Consider the following 21,089-nt stretch of genomic DNA (forward strand, 5'->3'; position numbering starts at 1 on the left):
TGTGTAACTTGACAGTCCACACGCTGAGCTGTTCTATACCTGGCATGTGGAAAAGGCAAGTATGGGCAGGAAGCAGATCAGGATCTGCATGGAGAGGGCAAGTCCAGGAAACTGCCGAGAAACTGGGCAAGTCCAGGAAACTGCTGAGGAACTGGGCAAGTCCAGGAAACTGGCAAGGAACTGGACTTTCCAGAAGTGCAGCTGGCACTTCTGCCGGTGCACACACAGCTTCACTCACCATTCATGGGGAGCATCCTGTCCCATCCAACTTACATTCTCATTGTCGAAGAAGAACTTCTCATGCCCTCCAGACCCCTGCCAGGCTACCTGCAAAGCAAGGGCACAGCGTGAGCAGCTGCCGGGCTGAGCGCTGCAGGGGGCTGAAGGCACCGCGGCCCGCCCAGCCCTCAGCGGGCAGCACGAACCGCACTGCCAAAGGGACCCTGCTTCAGCACTTCAGCTGTCAACACTCTTGTTCAGGCACTCCCAGCTCCCCTCTCCTTTTTTTAACCTTTGCTTCTGACTCCTGTTCTCTTTGTGTAGTACCTTATTGCCTTCTGGAAAGAGGCCTTTATGTGACCAGTGTACCCCGCCCTGCCTATTCTTTCACAGGCACCTCTCCACCTTTCTCAGACTACTATAAAAAACATTCCCAACAGCCCCTTTGCCTCTGTAAATTTTCTCCACAGAATCAGTGCTACCATTTGTGGGGGCAGAATGTCCACACCACATGTAGCTGAAACCCTTCTTTTTTGGGGTCATGTTAGCAACTGATCAGCACAGTGCCAGTGGGGGACCAACTCATTTGGAATCTGAGAAGAGCACTGGATAATACAACAGTTACTGTGATGACAACAGGCAAGTGGTCAGCGAGGCAGAAAAGTGAAAGCCAAGGCCACAGCTGTCCTCTTCCTGCCTCGAGCAAGAGCTCCAAGTCACTGCTTCAGCAAAACTCCAGTGAGACAGCAAGATGGTAAATGGACTGCTCACAACACTGTTCTTTGTTAAGAAGTGAGTACAGCCGTGCAATGGGAAGAGAAACTCCTCTGTGCAGTGTGATGTAGAGAAACCTGAGAGATTTAGTCTGGCCAGATTTTCAGTGTCAATATCCCTCAACTCAAATCTGTACTCAGGAGCTCCTGCTCCCAGCTAGATTGATCAGCACACCATTAAAAGTACACGATACCTGTGTGAACAAAGCAAATATGTCCTGAAGCCTATTTAATGCTTTTGTCAGACACTAACACACTGCCCACGTTCCCCAGGCTCAGCACTTGGTGCACTGTGAGGGTCAGGGTATGGACAGCTTCATCTGAACTGTTTGGTGCCAGGAATGATACTGGCATAAGCTGTGGTACTGCAGTCACGAATGGGTTTTGTTCGTTTGGGTTTTTTGTTTGTTTAAACACAGTAAAATCCATACATTCACATCTGGAATGTCCGTATGTACAGCATGCAGTTTTGGGCCCCCCAGTACAAGAAAGACATCGGTAAACTGGAGCAAGTCCAGCAGAGTGCCATCAGGATGGCTGGGGCTGAAGCATCTTCACTGTGAAGAAAAGCTGAAGGAACTGGGCTTCTTCAGCCTGGGGAAGGGAAGGCTTAAAGAGACCCCTAATAAGGTGGTGCCAGGCTTTTTTTGGCAGATGCACAGTGAAAGAGTGAGAAACGGTCATAAATGAAAACAGTGATTCCAATGAAACTTAGGAAAAAAGCTTTCCTCCATGAGGACAGTAAAGCACTGGAACAGGGGACCAGAGAAACTGTGAGATCTGAGCAACAACGTCTGAATTTAATAGTGACCTTCCCTTGGGTAAGAAGTTTGAGAAGAGAACTCCCAAGGTCCCTTCCAACCTGAATTATTCTATGACTCTTGAAAACAGAGGTATTGTTCCCATGCAGAAAACACATCCTTTGAGTTACAAAGTTAAGCATTTGACACTCAAGAAATGCCACCGATTTTCCAGTACCTCACTGAGCTTGTTGGAGCTGATGTCACCCAGCAATAACGTGTCTGAGGTATGGGCCACCAGATACCTGTCTTTCCCTAAGATCTTCACCTCATCAATCTCATAACCGTACTGCGATTTCAGCACAACTCGAGTTCCTGTTGAGAGGTTCTTCACAATGACCTAGAGAAAGTGGGAAAAAGCAACGTGAGGCCATGCACAGAGGAAGAACAGACTTCTTGCCCCATGGAAATTATGCAACAGATGATACTTGGGTATTCACATGTCCCCTCGCCACATTTCACTCTGCTTTTTAATGAAACCTTACCACTCCTTTTGTATGGGATTACAACTGCAGTAGGAGTGTGGGATTCTCACTTCTGCCATTTATAAATTCCTAGCTTAATTGGAGGGCTACTCAGGTCCCCGAGGATGAGCCAGCCTCTGTGAGTCTTGCTCTCTCTCCACTGACCACAGCGGGGTGCCCAGACTGCTGGCTCACCCTTACTACCCGACTTTGAACGAGGTCAAGCTGGCTGAAATTAAACCACATAAGGAGCCTGCATTTGGCATGGAACTACCCCACACAAATTCAGAAGCTAGGAAATAAACTCCCCCATCTTTGCTTCCAGCCAATTTCCACCCAGCCTTGACCCTGTCCCTGGAATATCCCCTGTGCCTTTCCCAACAAGTAGCTACAAACAAACCATAGGTGCAGGACTCCAAACACGTCTAGCTTTAGCAAGCATCCCGTTTTCATCAAGAGACATTCCCTCATTGGATATTCTCTTACCTGGCTTGGTCCCACATACGTCATTTCAAATTTATTTTTGTAAATGCTTCTGCGAAGGCAGCAGTCAAACTGTTCAACTCCTCCACACAGAGTGCCCTGGGGAAACAACCCATCGCACACATCAGTGAATCCTGTTAAGGAGAGATACTCCAGACCCTGCACGAAGAGAATCAGAGGTGAGATGGAAATCCACAGGTCCCGGCTGCTCTGGGAACAAGCCTCAAGCCCCACGTGCCTGAGGACCAGCCCTATCTTGACTTTCTTGAGAGAACAGAAAGACTGAGAAATTCTCAGAGAAACAGAGCTTACCAAATGCTGGCATGTACACGGCAGAGGAACAGGAGGGGTTAAAAGTCACCATTATCCTCATCTTCCTCATTTTCAGTCTCAGTTTCCCACTTCTCCCTCTCCAGCCTCCCAATCTCTTCTCCCTTTCAGCAGAATCCTTCCACCTTTATCTCTTTCTTTATAACACCGCCACTCCTTTCACCAGTCTCCTATCCCTTAGTCCCTTCCCCTTCTCTGCAAGTATTTGTTCACACGTTCAATTGATTCTCTGGAAATATTTCCAGAATTCTTGACAGTTGAACATAAAAAGATGCAAAAACTATTAAAGAAAAGTTGTAAATAGCAACCTTCCTAAATAATTTAAGTGCTTCAAAGAGTTATTCAACTTAATACAGAAAGATTTGTGGAAAGATTAATTTAAAGAGCTTTAAAGGATTATTTAACTTAATAGAGAAAGGCAGATCAAGGCCCAACGGCTGAAAGCAGAACACTGAACTGAAAATACAGCCCATAAACAGAGATGTAACGGATGCTCAGAGGAAGGAATGCTTGAGACTGCTCTAGAGAAGCTACGCCAACCTCATTAGGCTCTGTGAAGGAAGGAGGAGTGCTGCTGCGGCCGCAGCACTGCCCTGCGCCCCTGGCACTGCACGGCTTCGCGCTCTCGCACCGCTCTCACGCAGCACCCGCCGCACCCGCGCCCAGGTCCCCACCTCCCTGTCCCCAGCCGCACATGCGAGACCCTCCCCGGCGTGTGACCGCCCCCAGTGATACAAACCGCACAGATGCGTGAGCCGTCCCTCTTCCATGCCAAAGCGGTGATGGTGTAGAGGTGAGCTATCTCCTTGGGCTTGCCTTCCTCCCAGGCGCTGCGGCGAGGGCTCCAGTTCAACACCCTTAACCTGTGGGAGCAGACGAGGGCGCAGCGTCACGAAGAACGGCGCGTGGCACGAAGAGAGCGCTCTGCAGGGGAGACCGTACCTATCGTAGCTGCCGAGGACGACAGACTGCCCTCCAGGACTGGCAGCTGCCGTGGTGAATTCCTTCTCCGACAAGTCCCGGCTGTAGTCAAAGGTCTGAATCACGTTCCCCTCCTTCCCATAGGCTACAATCTTCTTATCGCAGCCAGCAGCCACAATGCTGTTGGAAGCCCAGGCGAGGGCATAAGGAGGACAGGGATGCATCACCAACTTACCCTACAACAGGCAAGAAAGAGCATCCTGAAAGCATGAAGGGCTCTAGCCCCCGGCCAGCCTTGGCGTTCAGCCGCTGCTGTGAGAGTGGTACCAGGCCCTTCTGTGAAGCCCAAGTGCAGGGGGCTGCTTCGTCTGCCTGCCCCAGTCTGCAGACAGAAACCAGAACTGGGAGATGTATCAACTATTCCATTCATTTAACTGGAAGAGAAAAGTCCTGATGTCAGTAAGAAGACCAGTACCATTAACTGGACTGGGATGCACTCTTAACACATCAGAGTCTATACAGGCCTTCAGCACATTGTGGTAGAGAGCAGACATGCTCAAACTGCTTCAGGTGGAGAGAAAAGCTCTGAGTGAGAAGAGCTTTGCCTTCAGCACAGCCTGAAGCACAGAGACCCCTCCCCTTGGGGAGGAGGAGGCTCAGGAGAGATGCTGGGTGCCCAGAGCGTCCTGTCCTTGGGCGCAGTTACCCGGCAGAAGCATACACCGCTCCTGAGAAGATGGCAATGGCTGTTCCCTGGAACCCCACCCACTCAAACATCATTCTCCTGGACACTCTAACATCAGATCTTTCCAGTTCCCTGAAAAGCCTTATGTCTCATACACAAAACCATAACTTCCCCTCTTACCACTGCACTCAGTGTGTTTCAGCACATGTAGTCACTGTTCTGTCTGCATCAGTGCCCATAAAACCTAAGCTAGCAAGCACAGGCTGCAGCTCCTCTCCGGACTTGCACTCCCTCATGGCCTGATCCCTTTCCAGAGCTCCTGAGCTGGGGACAAGGCTGTGCAAACAGGAATTTTGCTCATTGAAGAAGGACCTTTGATACCTGTGATTCACCTGAGCCCTCATCATCAAAGAAGAAGCGTACTATGGTTCCATCTGCATGGCCAGACAGGATTCCCTTCCCCGACACACTGCAAAGAAACACAGACAGGATGATGCAATATTGCAGCAGCACTTGCACCTTTATTTTCATATCCCTGATCATCGCTGATGTTCCTCATCAAAGGAACCTTCACCACAGACAAGCTGGGTGATGACCTCAAGAATATCTAGTACCTGTATCAGTGTCTGTAAAAACAAAGCAGACAAAAATACGGGGAGCAGAAAGGAGAGCAGCCACTTAAGTATCTTCATCATGTGAAATCACAATAACCAACTTTCTGTATTACTAAAACACAGAGAGGCTGAGTAACCTTAAGTGGAATAATGACTACACACACAATTTCTTATACCAAGGTACAAACAACCCTAGCACTGGAACTCTTCCAGAAGTGAGGCTGGACATTGTGATGCCAGGAATCCCTAAAAGCAACACAATTTAGAGAAAAAACATCTGGACAAACACTCTAGGCCTAAGTCCATTATTTGTAGCATTAATGTCTTGTGTACTTCTTGACAAAAGCAGGGAGAAGAGAGCAAGGAAGAAGAAACAGGCCTAATGTACCCAGAAAGAACACTTCTTAATGATGATTCAAACACAAATTCTGTGAACACTGTTAACAATCCAGGAAGCGTGCATCTGTCTTCTGTTGCCTGCAATCCCAGATCTGTGACTGATACCACAGCGGGAACAGCATGGGCTGCATTTAGAAATAAAAGAAGCAGGGAGGGGGGGGATTGGGGAGAGGGACAGGAGGGCAAATGGGGAAGAGAGGTGGGGTAAGGAGAGGGGGTGTGAGGAGACAGGAAAGGACAGAGAGGAAATAAAAACCTTTGGGAATAGAGGCAAAGGCAGACAGACTTTGGCGGGATTTCACAGCAACAGGAAGTCAGGGTTAATTTGTTTAGCACTCAAATACCAGAATGGCACCATTTAGTGAAAATCCCACTGCTAGGACCATGACATATCTTAAATTTTTCAACTAAAGGATACTAAAGTAGTTAAAATGAAGTCTTAATTAAAATAATTTAAAATTGTACTTTATGGTTATTTTTCTAATTATAGCCTTGTCACAGATTATCTGGCAGAATATCTGCACTTCTTTTTAGCCCTTAAACTTGACTGATGTTAGTAATTAGCTAGATGAAGTTGACAAATTTAATCTTTATAAAGTTATGGATTCAAATACATCAGTGTATGTAAATAATCTCATGGGGACTTGTGTCCTGAAAGGGGTTTCAGGGACAACCAAACTGCATGGGCCAGTGTGGCACAGCCAGGCTCCAGATTTTAGGACAGAATTCCTTCTGGAAAGCACAGTATTTTATTATCTTGACAAGGAACTGGGAGCAGAAAAACACCCTGGCAGCCTCCCACACTGCCACCAGATACCCCCGGGCCAAGAGCGCGCAGCAGACCGAGCCAGAGCAGCACAGGCCAGAACAACACCATACTCACTTGGAAGTTAGCGAGACCACGTAGGAATCCGTCCCGTAAATGGTGGAAGACTTATTGTTCTTTGTATTTGCTAAACGAACCTGAGAAAGAGAATCTGATCAATGTTGCTTCTGTCTGCAGAATGTGGATTCCCCCCAGCACAACATCTCCAGAGGTTTCCCAGTCCATGACCAGCGCCAGAAATCGCAGGAAGCTCACTGCTTTCCGGTAGGTTGGAGAAGAAGGGGAAAAGTTGGAGTCACACTTCTGCATTTCTAGAAAGGCTCTGGAAAAGGACCAAGTGATCCAGTAGAACCCCCAAGGACTAACTGGGAACCAGAACCAGAATTGGGAACCAGAACCAGAACATTCAAGTCAGTGGTGTAACCCCTTTGCTGCTGTTCTGTCCCCAGTAACGGCTCCTACCTGGCAGCCCAGGTGCTTGCAGGCCCTGGTAGCCCCTGCAGGGAAAGAAAATCAGGCAAATAACAAGTTTCTCTACCTTTCCTTCAGCAAGGCCAAAGACAATGATATTCTCTGCTGGCCACGATAAGCAGGTCACGGCGCTCTGCCAAGGAGGAGGTAAAAAGAAAGGTAAGAGCTCCGCTCCACTCTGCTTCTGAGACTGCTCAGACCAAGACAGAGAAGAGATGGGGGCATGTGGGCAGAAAGTAGGACTGAGGCCCTCCAGGCTGAAGCTTAAACTAGATAATAGTAAGCTGGGGTAAAGTAACAGGCTCAGAAGGGCTAAAGCAGAGCATCAGTTACACCAGATGTGTTCAGTGTGGATGCTCTGCTGAGAGGGTTACTTACTGATCAGATGTGTGGTTCTCCACATGCTATTGTTGAATGTACAAAATCATGGCTATTCTAAAAGATTTTTTGCAACAAGTATAAAACGTAAAAATAATTTGACTCTGCCAGCTTCTATAATAGATATGAGAATATTTGTACATTGGATCTTCATTTGATGAATCAGAAATAGCCTCTATTTCTTCATCTACAAGCAAGATGGTTACCAGCTGCTACCAAGCACGTCAGGTAGAAACAGGTTCATTAAATCCAAGCCAAAGGTATTCTCAAAGTCTGAGGTGGGGGTCAGCAAGAATAAAGCTGACCACAAAACCCAACTATAAGAGAGGGCCAAGAGTTAATGAAACCGCCTCACATTTAAACTGAAGGATTTCAGTCTGTAGGCGGCTGGTGCTCGGCACGGTGCCACCAGCACTAGTCTCACTGGCTCATCTGTTCCATTTTAAGCCTGCTTTAGACATAAATACACCCTCATTTATACGATTCACCTTCTATTCCCCACTGTTACCATTCACATCAGCTACGGACACCAAAGTGTCCCTGGGTACCTAAGCTGATCACAACTGACAGGTCCAACCAATGACCAAGACCCGTTTTTTATTACATCTGTTTCCCAGACCCTTATTTTCAGCCTAACGCAGGGACAAGCAGCCCAGTGGTCGCTTAGAAACAAGCCTCGCAGAGCTCGGGCTTTAGAGCAAGGAAGGCCAACTTGCACGTACCCCTCCTGGCCCTCTTGCCAGCAGAGCTGAACAGTGTCACTGTACTCACGAGATGTGTAAGAGGACCAACAGCATTTGCAAATGGCAGCAGAGGGAAAGGGCTCGATAAATGATCTTTCATATTGACTGAACACACCAAAAATTTGTAAATAACAGTATTTAAGTTACGGGAGAAAACCAGACACAGTGGTAAAAAACCACACATATAGCATCAGAAAAAATAAAGGGTTTATTATGATAGAAATGGCAGAAAAGGCATGGGGAAATGAGAGAATGAGAGAAAAGAGAAATGAACCACTACATCAAAACCACAACAGCAGCAGCCCGGCAGCCAGCAACGACCCTGCCGTGAGGCCGCAGGCACCCACGCCGGGATAACCACGGCATTCAGGAGGGGACAGCAGGCACCGACCCCTCCTGCTCTCGCTTCCTCACTCTATTCCAGTGCCACGACCACTCAGCACAGCAGCTCAACCACAGACAGTAAAGGCTGACCGGCAGCTTTCCTCACCTCTCGCCAGAGCAACAGAATTCCTGGGGTTCCCCTCCCGCAGCCGGGAGCGGGTGTTCAGAGGGGCTAGAGGGCCCTCCTAAGAGTGGCCACAGTGGCGGGCCATGGCCCAGCCCTGAGACGAAGGCTTTCAACCCAGGGGCTGAGGCTGACCTTCACCTGGGAGGCAGCTTGAGAAAGCCTGGCACAGAAACTCCAGCAACACCAGCAGCAGCCCCGCTCACGTCTCCTAGGGATCTGGCCCAGGAGGGCAATTCCTCCGAGCGGGTACTGGCTACCTCAGGGGCTACCTCAGAGTTGACAGAGGGAATGCGGGGCTCACAGTGGGATGGCAACTGGCTGGAAAGCCTCGGGCAGCTGCTGGACATCTGCTCCTGAAGGTAAGGGCAGCAGCCAGTGCACTGCATTTGCTTGTACAGACGGCTTCCTGCGCAAGGAATTGATAACACCTTTGTCTTTTCCAGACACTTAGATCAAGCTCAGGACAATCCCTGCCAGAGACCTGCTGAGCAGAGGGCAGAGCCAGAGCAGCAGAACACGAAGAAGGCCAGGGAGGTAACCTGGCTGAAATTACAAACCAGGGGAAACTGTGCAGTCTGACTGAGCTCTGCACACTTCACGTTTTGGTTAATAAGGAATCTTGGGGCTTAGAGTTGCCAACCTGTGAAAAATAGGTGGGCTCAGGGTCTCCCCTGTTTTCCTCTTTCAACTCCCTTAAAACATTCTGTCCAGTGATGCCTAAAGTAGTCCCCAAAGTTTTGTAGTTGACTGCAGTGATCATTCAACAGTTAATTACCATGGTGTACCCAGGCATTAGGAGGCCTCTGAAGTCTGGCAAGTAAGACATGCCTCAAAATTCAGAGATTATCTCAGGATCTACCTGCATCTTTTGGAGATCAAGCACATCTGTGAGTATGAGGAGAGACCTCTGATTGTCTTTATCCTACATAGGCTGGAGAAAATGGAGTTAAACAGGAGTCTGGGTCTCACCGTTTGGATGAACTTGTTGCATATCACCTTCTTGTCACCCCTGCAGAAAAAGGTAGACAAAAATGACTAACAGTGAAGCTAGTAATACTGCCCATCCTGGTTACCCTACTGTTTGTATTCAGTCTGGTTTAGTATTGCCAGACACACTCCACTTAAGTTTTGTACACCGGTCATCTATCACAAGCCAATCTTAGGGAGAAAATTTAAAAAACCGCAACTTCTGAGCTTCCAAAATTCTAGTGACCTGCCTTTCTGAGCACGTTTAGCACAACACACACCAGCAAACGAGGCTGAAGCGAGGTGGGTGTTTGCCACAGTCCCACACCAGTGGAAGAGGTGACAACAGCAGGGGCCTTAGAGCTCCAGCTCCACTGCAGCTCCACTGGCGCACAAGGAACCCACACCGGGCTCCACGAGGGCTGCGTGTCACAAACTGCTCATAAAATAAATAAACTGTTCATAAAGAGGATGTCCCAAACAACCGAGTGGGATGCCCTGTGGGGGAGAAGCGGAGCGAGCTCTGAGGAGGAGGGTGGCGGGACGTTTCTCTCCCCCTCCCTCCTGTGGTTGCCCAGAGACAGAACTCGCCTCACTGCGCAGGTACAAGCTGACGAGAACCTTCCGGAACGACCTATTGCGCAGGCATAAGATTATATAAAGACAACACCCCACGTGTGTCTGTCGGTCCACCACCATCAAGCTCGCTACGACACCGTGGGATCAGGGTGGTGATTCCCCTTCTCCTATCCCCTCTTTCCTCTTTCTGCTCTCTCTCCTCCTTACATGTATTGATGTATATAAGTTTTGTATGAATTGTGATCTGTTGATTGTTGACGGGTTGTTACGAAAATAGTCTCATCGCCAAAGTGCCTTTATTTGTTTGTTCCAAAGTGCCTTTATTAGCTCACTGAAGGTTGATTGTTACCAAATTGTCTCTGTTCACTCACTAAAACTGTCAGTCAATGAAGTTACCAGCCAAATTGTGCCTCTGAGTCATTGTGGTGACTTGACCTGCGCTGTGGCTCTGCCGAGCAGCGACCAGCTCTGCCACCTCGGGGAATCCAAAAGATTCACCCCCCTCGTAACCTCCGTGGGACGAGACACTGTGTTTGAGGAAATCCCGTCTGCTGCTCCCCTCAAACACCCGACCGGCCCGCTGGCTGGGTGACGCAGCGTGTGCCGGGCCAGGCCACTGCCCGAGGAGCATCCCGGCCGGGGCGCAGCGGGAGGGAGCCTGTGGCCCCTCGCCAGAGGCATGACGCTCGCCCCCAGACTCACCACTCCTCCCCGATCCTGTAGACGTAGACGATGTTGTCGGTCTGGCCGATGGCGATTTTGGTGGAGTCCGGGGAGAAGGCCATGCCTTTGACCACGTAGCTCTTCCTGCCGTACTGCGGGCGGGGTGGCAGCATCAGCCCCGGCGGAGGGCTGGCCTGCCCCGAGCAGACGGCCGAGCCCCGCTGCAGGAGGCCCGGTGCAGGCCCCGGTGCAGGAGGCCCCGCTGCAGAAGGCCCCGCTGCAGAAGGCCCCGGTGCAGAAGGCCCCGGTGCAGAAGGCCCCGCTGCAGGAGGCCCCGCTGCAGGAGGCCCCGCTGCAGGAGCAGCCCCCGCCCCGGCCCAGCAGCGGCCGCCGGCCCCTGGGCGCTCACCTTTGGGTCGGCGGGCTTGGTGGAGAACTTGTCGCGCCTCTCGCCCTGCTCGTCGTACAGCAGCACCACCCGCTCTGCGGTGCACACGGCGAACCGGGCGCTGCTGGCCGACCAGGCCATGCAGGTCACCCGCGCGGTCCCGTCCTGTGGGCACACGCGGCCTCAGAGCCCCGGCCCGCTCCCCTCGGCACCCCCGCTCCACCCGCCCCGCTCCCCACCCCCGACCTGCGGGGCCAGCAGGGTCCGCACGTGCCGCAGCTCCATCGCGCCGGTAACGAGCCGGGACCGGGACCGGGACCGGGACCGGGAGCGGGACGGGCCCGCCTCGCCCCGCCCCGCCCCCCGTTGCCCCGGCAACCCCAGCGCCGCCGCCGCCGCTAACGTCATCGCGCCGAGCGGCCCCGCCCCGCCCGCGCCGAGCGGCCACCGGCTGGGCCCGGCCATGGAGGCGCTGCGGGCGGCGGGACGCGCCGTGCTGCGGAGTCCGCGCCTCGCCCGGCACGGGCTGGGGCTGCGCCGGCGCCGCAGTGAGTGCGAGGGGTGCCGGGCCGGGCCGGGCTCACCCGCGGGCATCTGGGTCCGGTCGGACCCGGGGCGCGGCCGCTGCCTGCTGCGGGGAGCGGTGCGGGGAACGGGCTGCGGCCCAGCCGTGGGGCCGCGGGCCGAGGCGGGCTGTGGGGCAGCAGTGGGGGGGCTGCGAGGAGCGGAGGGGCTGTGGGGCCGCCTGGGTCAGCACCAGGGACCGGCTCTGGGACTGCAGGCCCGGGTGGGCAGCGGGGCCGTGGGGCGGGCTGGGGGCAGTGGAGGGGCTGTGGGCCTGCAGGCCGGGGTGGGCAGCAGCGCTGTGGGGAGGACTGGGGGGCAGCAGAGGGGCTGTGGGGCAGGCTTAGGGGGGTGTGGACCTGCAGGCCCAGTTGGGCAGTGGGGCTGTGGGGCAGTGAAGGGGCTGGGGGTCTGTGGAGCAGGCTGTGGGCCTACAGGCTGGGGTGGGCAGCGGGGCTGGGGGGCAGTGGAGGGGCTGTGACGCTGTGGGACAGCCTGTGGGGCTGCAGGCTGGGGTGGGCAGCGGGGCTGGGGAGCAACAGAGGGACTGGGGGGCAGTGGAGGGGCTGTGGCGCTGTGGGGTGAGCTGTGGGCCTGCAGGCCGAGGTAGGCAGCAGTGCTGTGGGGCAGGCTGGGGGGCAGCAGAGGGGCTGGGGGGCTGTGGGGCCGGCTGTGGGCCTGCAGGCCGGGGTGGGAAGCAGTGCTGTGGGCCGCTTGCCTGGCCCTGCCCCACTCCCCGGCTCCCAGCTCCTGCCCCACTTTCAGATTGAGGCCACCCGCCCCGGCGGGCTGTGGCGGGTGGTGCCAGAACACACTGCTCCTCGTCCCTGGGCTCCGTCCCCAGCCTGTGCCGTCCTCGGCCTCCCCAGCCCCCTGCGCCCGTCGCCCCGCAGGCACAGACACACGTGTGGTGAGCGCGGCGTGTCTGCGTGTCACCCACTGCCCCGCGCCTGTGGCACTGCCAGGCCCGAGACTGACCCCGCAGAGCCAGCGGGAGCCTGTGGAGCGGCAGGGCTGTGCCTGGGCTTTCTCGGTCACGGCTGCCCAAGGGCTGTGTCGGGCAGCAGAGCCCGCCCTGGCAGCCCTGGCCCGCGTGGGCTGTGCTGAGTTCAGAGTGAGACGGCGCTCTCCTACCCTGGGCAGAGGTCCCCGATGCTGGCACGGGACCGGGTGGGTTCCCTGGTAGTCGTTTGTGCAGGAGAGTGCTGTGCAGAGAAGGTCTCCTGATCTCCCTGTGGGATCAGGTTATCCCAGTTACGAGCCAGAGCCTTCTGCAAGTGTGCCAGTAATGTTCAGGGAGCTAATCCCAGGGAAGAGGTGAAAAATAACCCTGACAAGTCCCAGTTCAGTGTGAACAGTAGGTACCCAGGCAGTTCCCAGGGAAGTGTACAGACCTGGTGTTTGTAGCAGAGCGTCTCGCTTCTGTGTTCCTGCTCCCTCGTCTGCGGGCTGAACCCCCAAGGAGAGAGAGGCTGTGATCCCTCATCTCTCAGCCCTCCTGCACATCTCCTCTCTCCCCAGTCTCGTGCTCTTTGGGGTTTGAGGAGAGTACGTGTGTGCTAACATCTGCTTCAGCTCTTCTTGAAAATTATCACTTGTACTTGGCACCAGACAGTTGTTCCTTTGTGCGTGGCACACTAGTCTAGTGGCTTTTGCTTTCGATGAGTGAACTTTCCGTTGGAGCCACTGGCTGTGTCTTGTGGAGCAGAGGTCGGGTGGATGCTCCTGCGGTGTTTGCTCTGTGTGTTCTCTGCCAGGCGGTGTCGGGGCTGTCGGGGCAGAGCACCTTCCCCCACCAGCACATCCGCCGTGTGGCAGAACGTGCTGGTGACATGGGCTGAAGGAAGCTGGAGATGCTGAGGCCTCTCCCTAGGGAATCTTTCTTGAGTGAACAGACGCTCTGCCCGTTGATTTTATTTTTTATTTTTTCTTGATGGGGTTTGAAAAGAGAGGACACAGGAAACAGAAGCCAGTGCCCCTTTAATTCTGTGACCTGCAGACTAATGCAGGTGGGAGCGCTCTTCCTTCCATGCCTTGCAGTTCATCCGTAAAATGTGTTTTCCTGGAAGCCAGTTTGCATCCTCAAAATACCAGTCTGAGCTATTCTCAACACAGAATCTTTGCGGTGCTTGGACCTCAGCTTGGACTACAAGTGCTGGACGGGGTGTCCCTTCCCCGGCAGCCCGATGCGGCGCGTGGTTTGGCTGGAGGTTTGGCTTTGCTTAGGCTGGCGCAGCTCGGGGATTCTGATCTGACTGAGTGCGGCAGCAAACGCTGCTGTTGCTGCAGCGTGCTGGCGGCTGAGGTGGGCGAGATGGATGCGGTGCAGAGAACATCCTGTTTGTGGTGAAACAGAGGAGACGCAGGACCACAAGGGTTTTGCAGGTAGCAGCAAACACTGCAGCATGTGGGGCCCTGTGCAGGTCTGCAGGAGCTCCCTACCTGTGCTGAGGAAGCCAGGGGTGGAGGGCTGCAGCTCTGAGGGTGAGCTGCCCTCGTCCCTTCCTCCTCCAGGGGCGTCACAGCACAGGGGAGTGCCCCGCTGAGTGCGGGCGGCGACGTGGCTGCAGCACGGTGGGGTGGCTCTGCTGGGGCTGGCCGTGGGGCTGCTGGCATGTGACTTCTATGGCATTTTGTCTGTGCAGAGCTTCCCGAGAGCTGGGCCGACATGCAGGAGCCGCTGCTGGAGGGGATGTGCTTCACACTCAAGTACCTGGGCATGACGCTGGTAGAAAAACCCAAAGGAGAAGACATGGCGGCTGCTGCCATCCGCAGGATCGTGGCCACGGTGAGAGCTGGCCCAGGGGCCTTTGGAGCTCAGCCCTGGGCGGGGGGAAGCATCCCGGCCCCGTAGCCCCCCCAGGGGCTGCGCAGCTCCCACAGGGAGGGTGGCGGCAGAGGCTGGCAGGTCTCTGCCTGCGTGCTCTGTCTGCAGGATGGCTGCGCTGCCTGCTCCCGCCCCGGGAACACGGCTGGGAGCAGAGCTGGGCCTGCCGCAGCACACGTGGTGGGCGAAGTACCCCGGGAGGTGGGGTCTGCCCTTTCCCATAGTGGGAATGGATTCCAGGGCTGTTCTTGCAGGCCATGCTGGATCTCCGGGCTCTGCTGTCCCGTGCCTGCAGCGGGAGCCTTCGCGGGCGGCACTCCGTACAGTCTGGGGGGCTCCTGCCAGCGAGGGGGGGTGATAGCCCTTGCCAGATTTGCAGAGGTATCTGGTGTCTCCCCACTGCCAGGCACGGGTGGGAGCTCGCAAGTTCCAGAAGGTGATTCTGACCGTGTCCCCGAGAGGCATCTCGCTGCAGGACGCAGACACGCAGGAGATGGTTGAGAACATTTCCATCTACAGGTGGGCAGGGCCTGCGAGGGGTCCTGGCTGGAGGCTGATGGGGCCCTGGGCAGCGGGGGGGCCAGGCCGCAGCTTACTGGGGCTGGGAGAGCCGTGTGGGTTTTCTACTGCTGCCAGCTGCGCTTTGGCTGGGTCAGGTGCCTGTGGGTGCTGGGTGTGAGGGGAGCGTGGCTGCAGGCTGGTGGATAGGTGGGAGGCAGAGACAGGACATCGGTGCAAAATCTGGGTCCTGGCACCAGAGCGGATGTGCGGAGGCAAACCATCCCACTGCCTGGCCTTCAGTCATGTCCCTGGAGGCAATCGCCCACCCTTCTGCGCTCCTCCTGCCTCGGTGCTGCGGTTCACGTGCTGGGTTGAACTGGGCATCCGAGGAGCCCACGGGGTGGCGGGGAGGGGGTGCCCGAGGGTGCAGAGACCTCTTGGTAGCTGCAGGTGCCAGGCTGCCTCTGGCCCTCACGGGGGCGGGGGGGGGGGGGGGCGGCGGTGTGTGTGTGTGTTACACTGCTGGATCAGCTGGGGCAGACGGAAGCCCCAGGCTGTCAGTGCTGCTCGCAGATGTGCTGGGGGCACAGCAGGGGACCTGTGTCAGGGTCCCTTATTGCCCTGAGCAGCTCCTCGCTGCCCGCAGGATCTCCTACTGCACGACAGACAAGCTGCAGAACAAAGTCTTCGCTTACGTTGCCCAGAGCCAGGAGAGCGGGGCACTGGAGTGCCATGCCTTCCTCTCACCCAAGAAGAAGATTGTAAGCACTTCCCTTCTGCACTCGGCTTTGTGAGGTGAGGGTGGGAGCAAGGGGCTGCCTTCTCCCGTTCAGAGGGACAGGGCCCTTACCCCTGCGCACCTCAGCTGGAAATGGAGCCAGGGAGCACGTGTGCTCACACACTGCAGGGGCAGAGGGTGAGTGAAAGGATGTTTGTCCCGGCTCCTCTGGGGTCTCTTCCTGGGCACGGCTGGCCCACGTGGGTGTACAGACACAGCCCCGAGCTCTGGTCGGCTGTGCGCATGCTCTGCAGAGGAAGGCAGCCAGGGAGGCCTGGGGGCTCTCGGTTCCGTGGCAGTGGAGTTGTCCTGGCCTGCGGGCCCAGATGGAGGCAGACGTTCCCTCTCTTTCTTGTACACAGGCCCAGGCTGTGACTCTGACCGTGGCCCAGGCCTTCCAGATGGCACTGGATCTCTGGGAAGCAGCTCATGCAGGTGGGAGGAATTTCTGAAGCATGTCCCTCTGCCTCGCCCTGGCACTGGGGTCTGCAGTGTGGGGCCCTGTCTTGGGCCGTGCGGAGCAGAGGTGGCTCGCTGCCTGGCAGGTCAAACACCCCAAGCAGGGAGTGTTGTCCCTGCTGTTGTGTTCTCTGCCCCATCTCTGCCTGCTCTCCACGCTGAGCTCTCTGGCATTGCTGAGCTGTGGCTCAGGGCCCTGTGGCACCTGCCCTGAGCAGTGATCGTGCACCCTCCTCCAAGCACAGGGGTGCCTGCCCCTTGCCCGCAGTCCTGCCTGTACATCCCCCGTGGGGCCTTCCCCAGGCTGCAGGCACTAACTCTGCTGCTTTTTCCCTGTCCCAGGCTCTAGGCAGGAACATCCCCTTCACCCTTCCTGTGTCCTGGAGAGCAGTGAGCCCGGCAGACCAAGTGAGCCAGCCCCCCCGGGGAGCCCTCCCTTCAGGCACCACTTTGGGGTACAGTATGTGCAAGCCTGGCCCGTGCCCAGGGTTGTCTCGCATCAGGGCAGGAGGAGGGAGCAGCTCCCTCCTCACGGCCTCCCAGGACCCTGCTGATACCTGCGCAGCCTCCCTCGCCCGCAGCGGCCTGACATGAGAGGCCCTGTGCCCTGGATCACCTGGTTCTTGGGTGGCCTTTGCTCCAGGAGCCCCCCCGCCAGGCTCAGCCCCATCCCCGTCCTGCACCCTTGGTGCCATGGCTGGGGGGGATGACACTGTCTCTGAAGGGGGGGACCCTTTGCTCATCATCTTGCTCGCCTGGGCTACGGCTTAGCCTGCCCGCCTGCGTGGCGCCTGCTGCGCGTCCGAGCCACTGAGTGCCACCGGTGTTGCTGGTCTCGCCATGTCCCTGCCCAGGAGCCTCTGGATGGCTGGTGCTTGGCCTCTGGCGCTGGCCCAGCCTGGCAGGGCTCGGGCTCATGCTCACAGCTCGCTCCCTGGCCCCGCAGCCGCTGGACGTGCTGCCCTGCTCGGGCGTGCTCTGTGCAGCAGTTCTCAGCTCACTCCCTGCTCACAGTCTGGTGCTCCACTGGCTGGGGGGTGTGAGAGCGCCGTGAGCTGCCTCTCCCCCTGCGTGGCTCCGTGCCTGAGCCCTGAGGGTTTCGGCAGCCCGGCGCTGTGGGTGCCATCTTTCCCCTCCTGCCTGGAGGCGACCTGTGTCTGTGCCGTGCCTGGTGGGTGACACTGGGACAGCGCCACTGCTCCAGAACAGGCTCTGGGCAGCTGGGCACAGACCTGCCCAGGCAGTGAGGTGTCATGGTGGGGTATTTTTGTTTTGTTTGTTTGTTTGCCAGGAGGAGGAAGAGGAGGAGGAAGATGATAACATCGGTGAAACCTTATCTGGGTAGGTGGTGAGCTGCTGCTTGTGTTCAGGGATCTCTCTGATGAACCCTGTCTTGTTTCCTTTTCTGCGCTCCGTGCAAGGGGAGCTGCTGGGGCCATGGGCACAGTGGGAGCGTGGAGGAGATCTGTGTGGGAGCACAGGGGAGCTTCCTGCTGCTTCCTCTGCCTCTGTCAGCTGAGAGGGAACAGGGAGCTGAGCTGCGGGGGCAGGTCTTGCGTTCTGCTTTTGCAGTGGAGCTGTGGGGGGCAGATGCTGACCCTCAGATGTTACTTGTTCTGTTTCTGCCACTCTTTGCTGGGCCCAGCCTATCCAGGCCTGCTTCTCAGGCGGGTCTCGGTGTTGTCTCTCTCCTGCTGCTGATTTCCCTGGGGCTTGGGCTAAGGTGGTGGCCTGGTCGTGCATGGACTAGGGCCTGGGGCTGAGCTTGTTTGTCCTGGGCCTGGGAGGAGCTGGTGGTCCCAGTCCAGCAGTGCAGGATTAACCTGCGGGTCTCTGCCACTGGTGGTGGGCACGAGAGGCCGGTTCCGTGGCAGCTCTTCTCCACATGCCTGCAGCTGGGACCCGGCTGGGGCCTGTCAGCGCTGCAGGGCCGAGCTGATCTGAGCTGGTGTCGGCCCAGAACCACTGCTGGGGCGAGGTGCGTGGCCTTGCAAAGCTGCAGCCCTTTGTACGGGGGGTCCCGAGGGGAAGGAGATGTGGCTCTGCAGCCCAGGGACAGGGTTTGGTAGGAAGTGGGCTGGGGCCTTCTGCATGCGGAGCGCCGGGTCCTGCGGCGCCGTGCCTGCGTCGTCGGGGTCATGAGCGTGCCGTGTCTCTTGGCAGGCCTTGTCTGGGGTATGATGGGTGCTCTGTTCTCTTCCAAAGCAGCACGGAGGAGCTGGAGCAGGGAGCCCGCAGCCCAGCAGGTAAGTTCCTTCCCACAGTGCTGCTCTGCCACGTCCCCGTGCATGTCCTCTGCCGGGACAGGGGGCTGGCTGCTCACCTGGAAAGGTCTGCTTCCCTGCCCAGGCTGCGCTGGGTTCCCAACAGGGTCTTCCCCCCTTTTGCTTTTCAGAGTCTGCGCCTCTTGCGCCCAGAGTGAGCTCTCCTACGGCACAGCTGCTGTGCTACCGCGTGGGGCAACCCCCAGACGGCTGGAAGGGGCTGGGAGGGGTTGGGGACCTCCCCGCTGCTGGCCCCAAGACTCCCCTGGGCTGAGCCAAATCTCTGCAGCAACGGACCAGCCACTCAGGATTCACCCTGTGCCTGCCCTGGCCCCCAGCACTGCCCACGGGGCCGCTGGCACCGCTGCCGGGCCCTGCGCCGACCACGACACCTGCCCCTCACCCCACTCTGCCTGCATGAACCGCCTCCCTGCTCGGGCCAGGGGGTCCCGCTCCCCACTCTGCCCTGCTCCCAGCGCACACGGAGCCCCCCCTGTGCTCTGAGCCCGACGGGCGCAGCCAGCGCGCCCCGGGCAGCACCCTCTGACCCGCCTCGCTCCTGTCTCCTGCCTTGCTCCTGGCGGTGGCAACTGGGGAGCAGCTGAGGCCGAGCAGCCCCCAGAGACGGTGGAGGGCTCGCTTGGCACGTGCGGCCCTCGGGGAGTGACAGCTCTGGGCCTGGGGGAGTGAGTGAGGAAGCCTTGTCCCCGCCGGTCAACCCCATGCCCTCTCATGAGTGAAATGAGCTGGTTTTTAAAGGAAAGCTCTGCCTTTATAGGGAAATAAACGGAGATTTTTTTACTGTTGTCATTCAGGTTTGAGTGCTGGACCGGGCACCATGCGCTGTGCTGTCTGTGGTGACACTTCCAGTCGAGGGCCTGGGCTGTGCCCCGAGCTCAGGGAGCCTGCGGCTGCCCTGGGACTGCCATGTCTTCCTCACGGTGCCGAGGGTGGAGCGGAGCTGGTTCAGGCTGTGCCGAACTGGTGTGTCTGGAGCACCCGTGACTGTCACCGGCACCAGCAGGGCTGGCAGGGGACCGTGCTGCGGCCAGGGAGGACACGAGCCCCTATGTGCCAGCAGGCTTCGACCCCTTCCCCTGCGCCTGCTTGGCTCTGGGCGCCTTCACTCGCTGCATGTGGAGGCAGGGACGAGCCACACGCGTGGTTCCTTCCCCAGATGGGGCCGGGGAGGCTGCAGCCAGCAGCTTGTCTGGCTTCTCCGGCAGAGGCCGGCTTGCAGCTGCCTTCAGGCCGAGGACCTTGCTGCAGGTTCCCGTCCTGTGGCAGCATGTCCCTGCGCTGAGGCTGGTGATGGGGACAGCCCAGCTGAGGCGGCAGAGGTGGCGCTGGGGGGAGGAGGTTGGGGTCCCTGCAGCTCAGTCAAGAGCTGTGCCCTGTTTCAGTAGTGGTTTTGCACATTGAGTCGTGGTCTCACGCCCTTCCTCCCCCAGCTGAGGGCACAGAGCAAGCTGTGGGTGTTACTGGGGTGGGTAGGTCATTGTCAGGGACGCCTGACCTCGGGGTGACATGGGTTTAAGAGCCCTTGCCGGGGCTTCCTGCCCTGAGCTGAACCAGGACGCTTGGTGCCCATGCTGTCCCGCAGCTGGGTAGCGCTGAGGGCCGGACGATGCTGCTGCTAATGCCGGCGTGTGCCAGTCACTTCACTCGCCCTTCACTCTTGCCTGCGAGTAACTGTTCACCACCTCCTGCCCTGGGGAGGGCAGTGGGCTCTGTGCTGCTGCCTGGCAGCCCCCGCGCCTCCGGACAGGAGTGCTCCACGCCCTCTAACAGCATCTCTCCCTGGGCTGCTCAGCGTGCTCTCCGCTGAACGCTGCAGCCCTGCGGGACTCCGTGCGGGGCTTGGCGGGTGCCAGTTCTGCCGCTATTCCTGGCTTTAACCAGCTGTTGCTGCCCCGCGCCCGCCTCTGCCGCGCGTGTGCGAGAGCCTGTGCCAAGGCCGTTCTGTTCTGGTGACTGTACAAACGAGCCGTGGGTTCACCGTCACCCACACGTGTGCTAACGCTGGCCAGTGCCTCTGGAAGGGCTGTGCCAGAACTGCTCTGCCTGAGCCACACGGCCCTTCCCTTGTGCTGCCGGTGCTGTGGGGCAGGTGGGGGTGTTTGTGTGTCTGTCTGCGTGGGCATGTCCTGCTCTGCCCTGGCACTGTTGGGTGTTTGTCCTGTCCTGTGCTGGTGGGCCCAGGCCTGGGGTGCTTGTACGTGCCTCGGAAAATGCCTTTGTCCAACACCGTTGCTCCCTGCCTCCTGCGCTGCTGTGGGCCGAGAGGCGTGGGGCCTTGGGGGTTTTTTGGGGGGTTATGTCTGTGTCTTTTTTGCCTCAACACCACACCCTGATTTTACATTTAATGTGGCAGACTTCTGTGCTCCTTTTTCATTTGGCCACAACCACTGCATTTTGACATATGGTTTTTTTTGGTGCCTCCTCCAGCTCCTTGACTCTGCTGCAGTCACGCTCCTTTCTTT

At 57.1% G+C, this 21,089-nt stretch overlaps 2 protein-coding genes across 7 annotated transcripts in view; one reads left to right on the plus strand and one right to left on the minus strand.

The window, feature by feature from the left end:
* The window catches only part of IFT172 (intraflagellar transport 172), a 36,983-nt gene extending 25,411 nt beyond the window's left edge, over positions 1-11,572 (minus strand). For all 4 annotated transcript variants that reach the window (XM_074820474.1, XM_074820473.1, XM_074820475.1 and 1 more), the window contains exons 1-12: positions 11,460-11,572; positions 11,235-11,378; positions 10,865-10,977; positions 9,587-9,626; positions 7,053-7,118; positions 6,572-6,651; positions 5,057-5,144; positions 4,012-4,226; positions 3,809-3,932; positions 2,743-2,838; positions 1,971-2,132; positions 274-327 (exon numbers count right to left, since the gene is read on the minus strand). In XM_074820474.1, the coding sequence (XP_074676575.1) occupies positions 274-327; positions 1,971-2,132; positions 2,743-2,838; positions 3,809-3,932; positions 4,012-4,226; positions 5,057-5,144; positions 6,572-6,651; positions 7,053-7,118; positions 9,587-9,626; positions 10,865-10,977; positions 11,235-11,378; positions 11,460-11,498 (1,221 nt within the window). In that variant the 5' untranslated portion in view covers positions 11,499-11,572. The remainder of the gene's footprint in view (positions 1-273; positions 328-1,970; positions 2,133-2,742; positions 2,839-3,808; positions 3,933-4,011; positions 4,227-5,056; positions 5,145-6,571; positions 6,652-7,052; positions 7,119-9,586; positions 9,627-10,864; positions 10,978-11,234; positions 11,379-11,459) is intronic.
* A 67-nt stretch (positions 11,573-11,639) lies between these two features.
* On the plus strand, positions 11,640-19,416 carry LOC141921566 (low density lipoprotein receptor adapter protein 1-like). Of its 3 annotated transcripts, none has more exons than XM_074820479.1 (9): positions 11,640-11,761; positions 14,423-14,565; positions 15,011-15,123; positions 15,752-15,866; positions 16,246-16,318; positions 16,685-16,797; positions 17,634-17,683; positions 18,506-18,588; positions 18,738-19,416. In XM_074820479.1, exons 1-9 carry the CDS (start codon positions 11,677-11,679, stop codon positions 18,878-18,880), a joined length of 918 nt encoding a protein of 305 aa, XP_074676580.1. In that variant the 5' UTR covers positions 11,640-11,676; the 3' UTR covers positions 18,881-19,416. The 3 variants fall into 3 exon arrangements, with proteins under 3 accessions (XP_074676580.1, XP_074676581.1, XP_074676582.1); XM_074820480.1 differs by having other exon boundaries at positions 18,548-18,588; XM_074820481.1 differs by having other exon boundaries at positions 18,551-18,588.
* Positions 19,417-21,089: the final 1,673 nt, after the last annotated feature.

This window comes from Strix aluco, chromosome 3 (genome assembly GCF_031877795.1).
Source record: "Strix aluco isolate bStrAlu1 chromosome 3, bStrAlu1.hap1, whole genome shotgun sequence".
Lineage (NCBI taxonomy): Eukaryota > Metazoa > Chordata > Aves > Strigiformes > Strigidae > Strix > Strix aluco.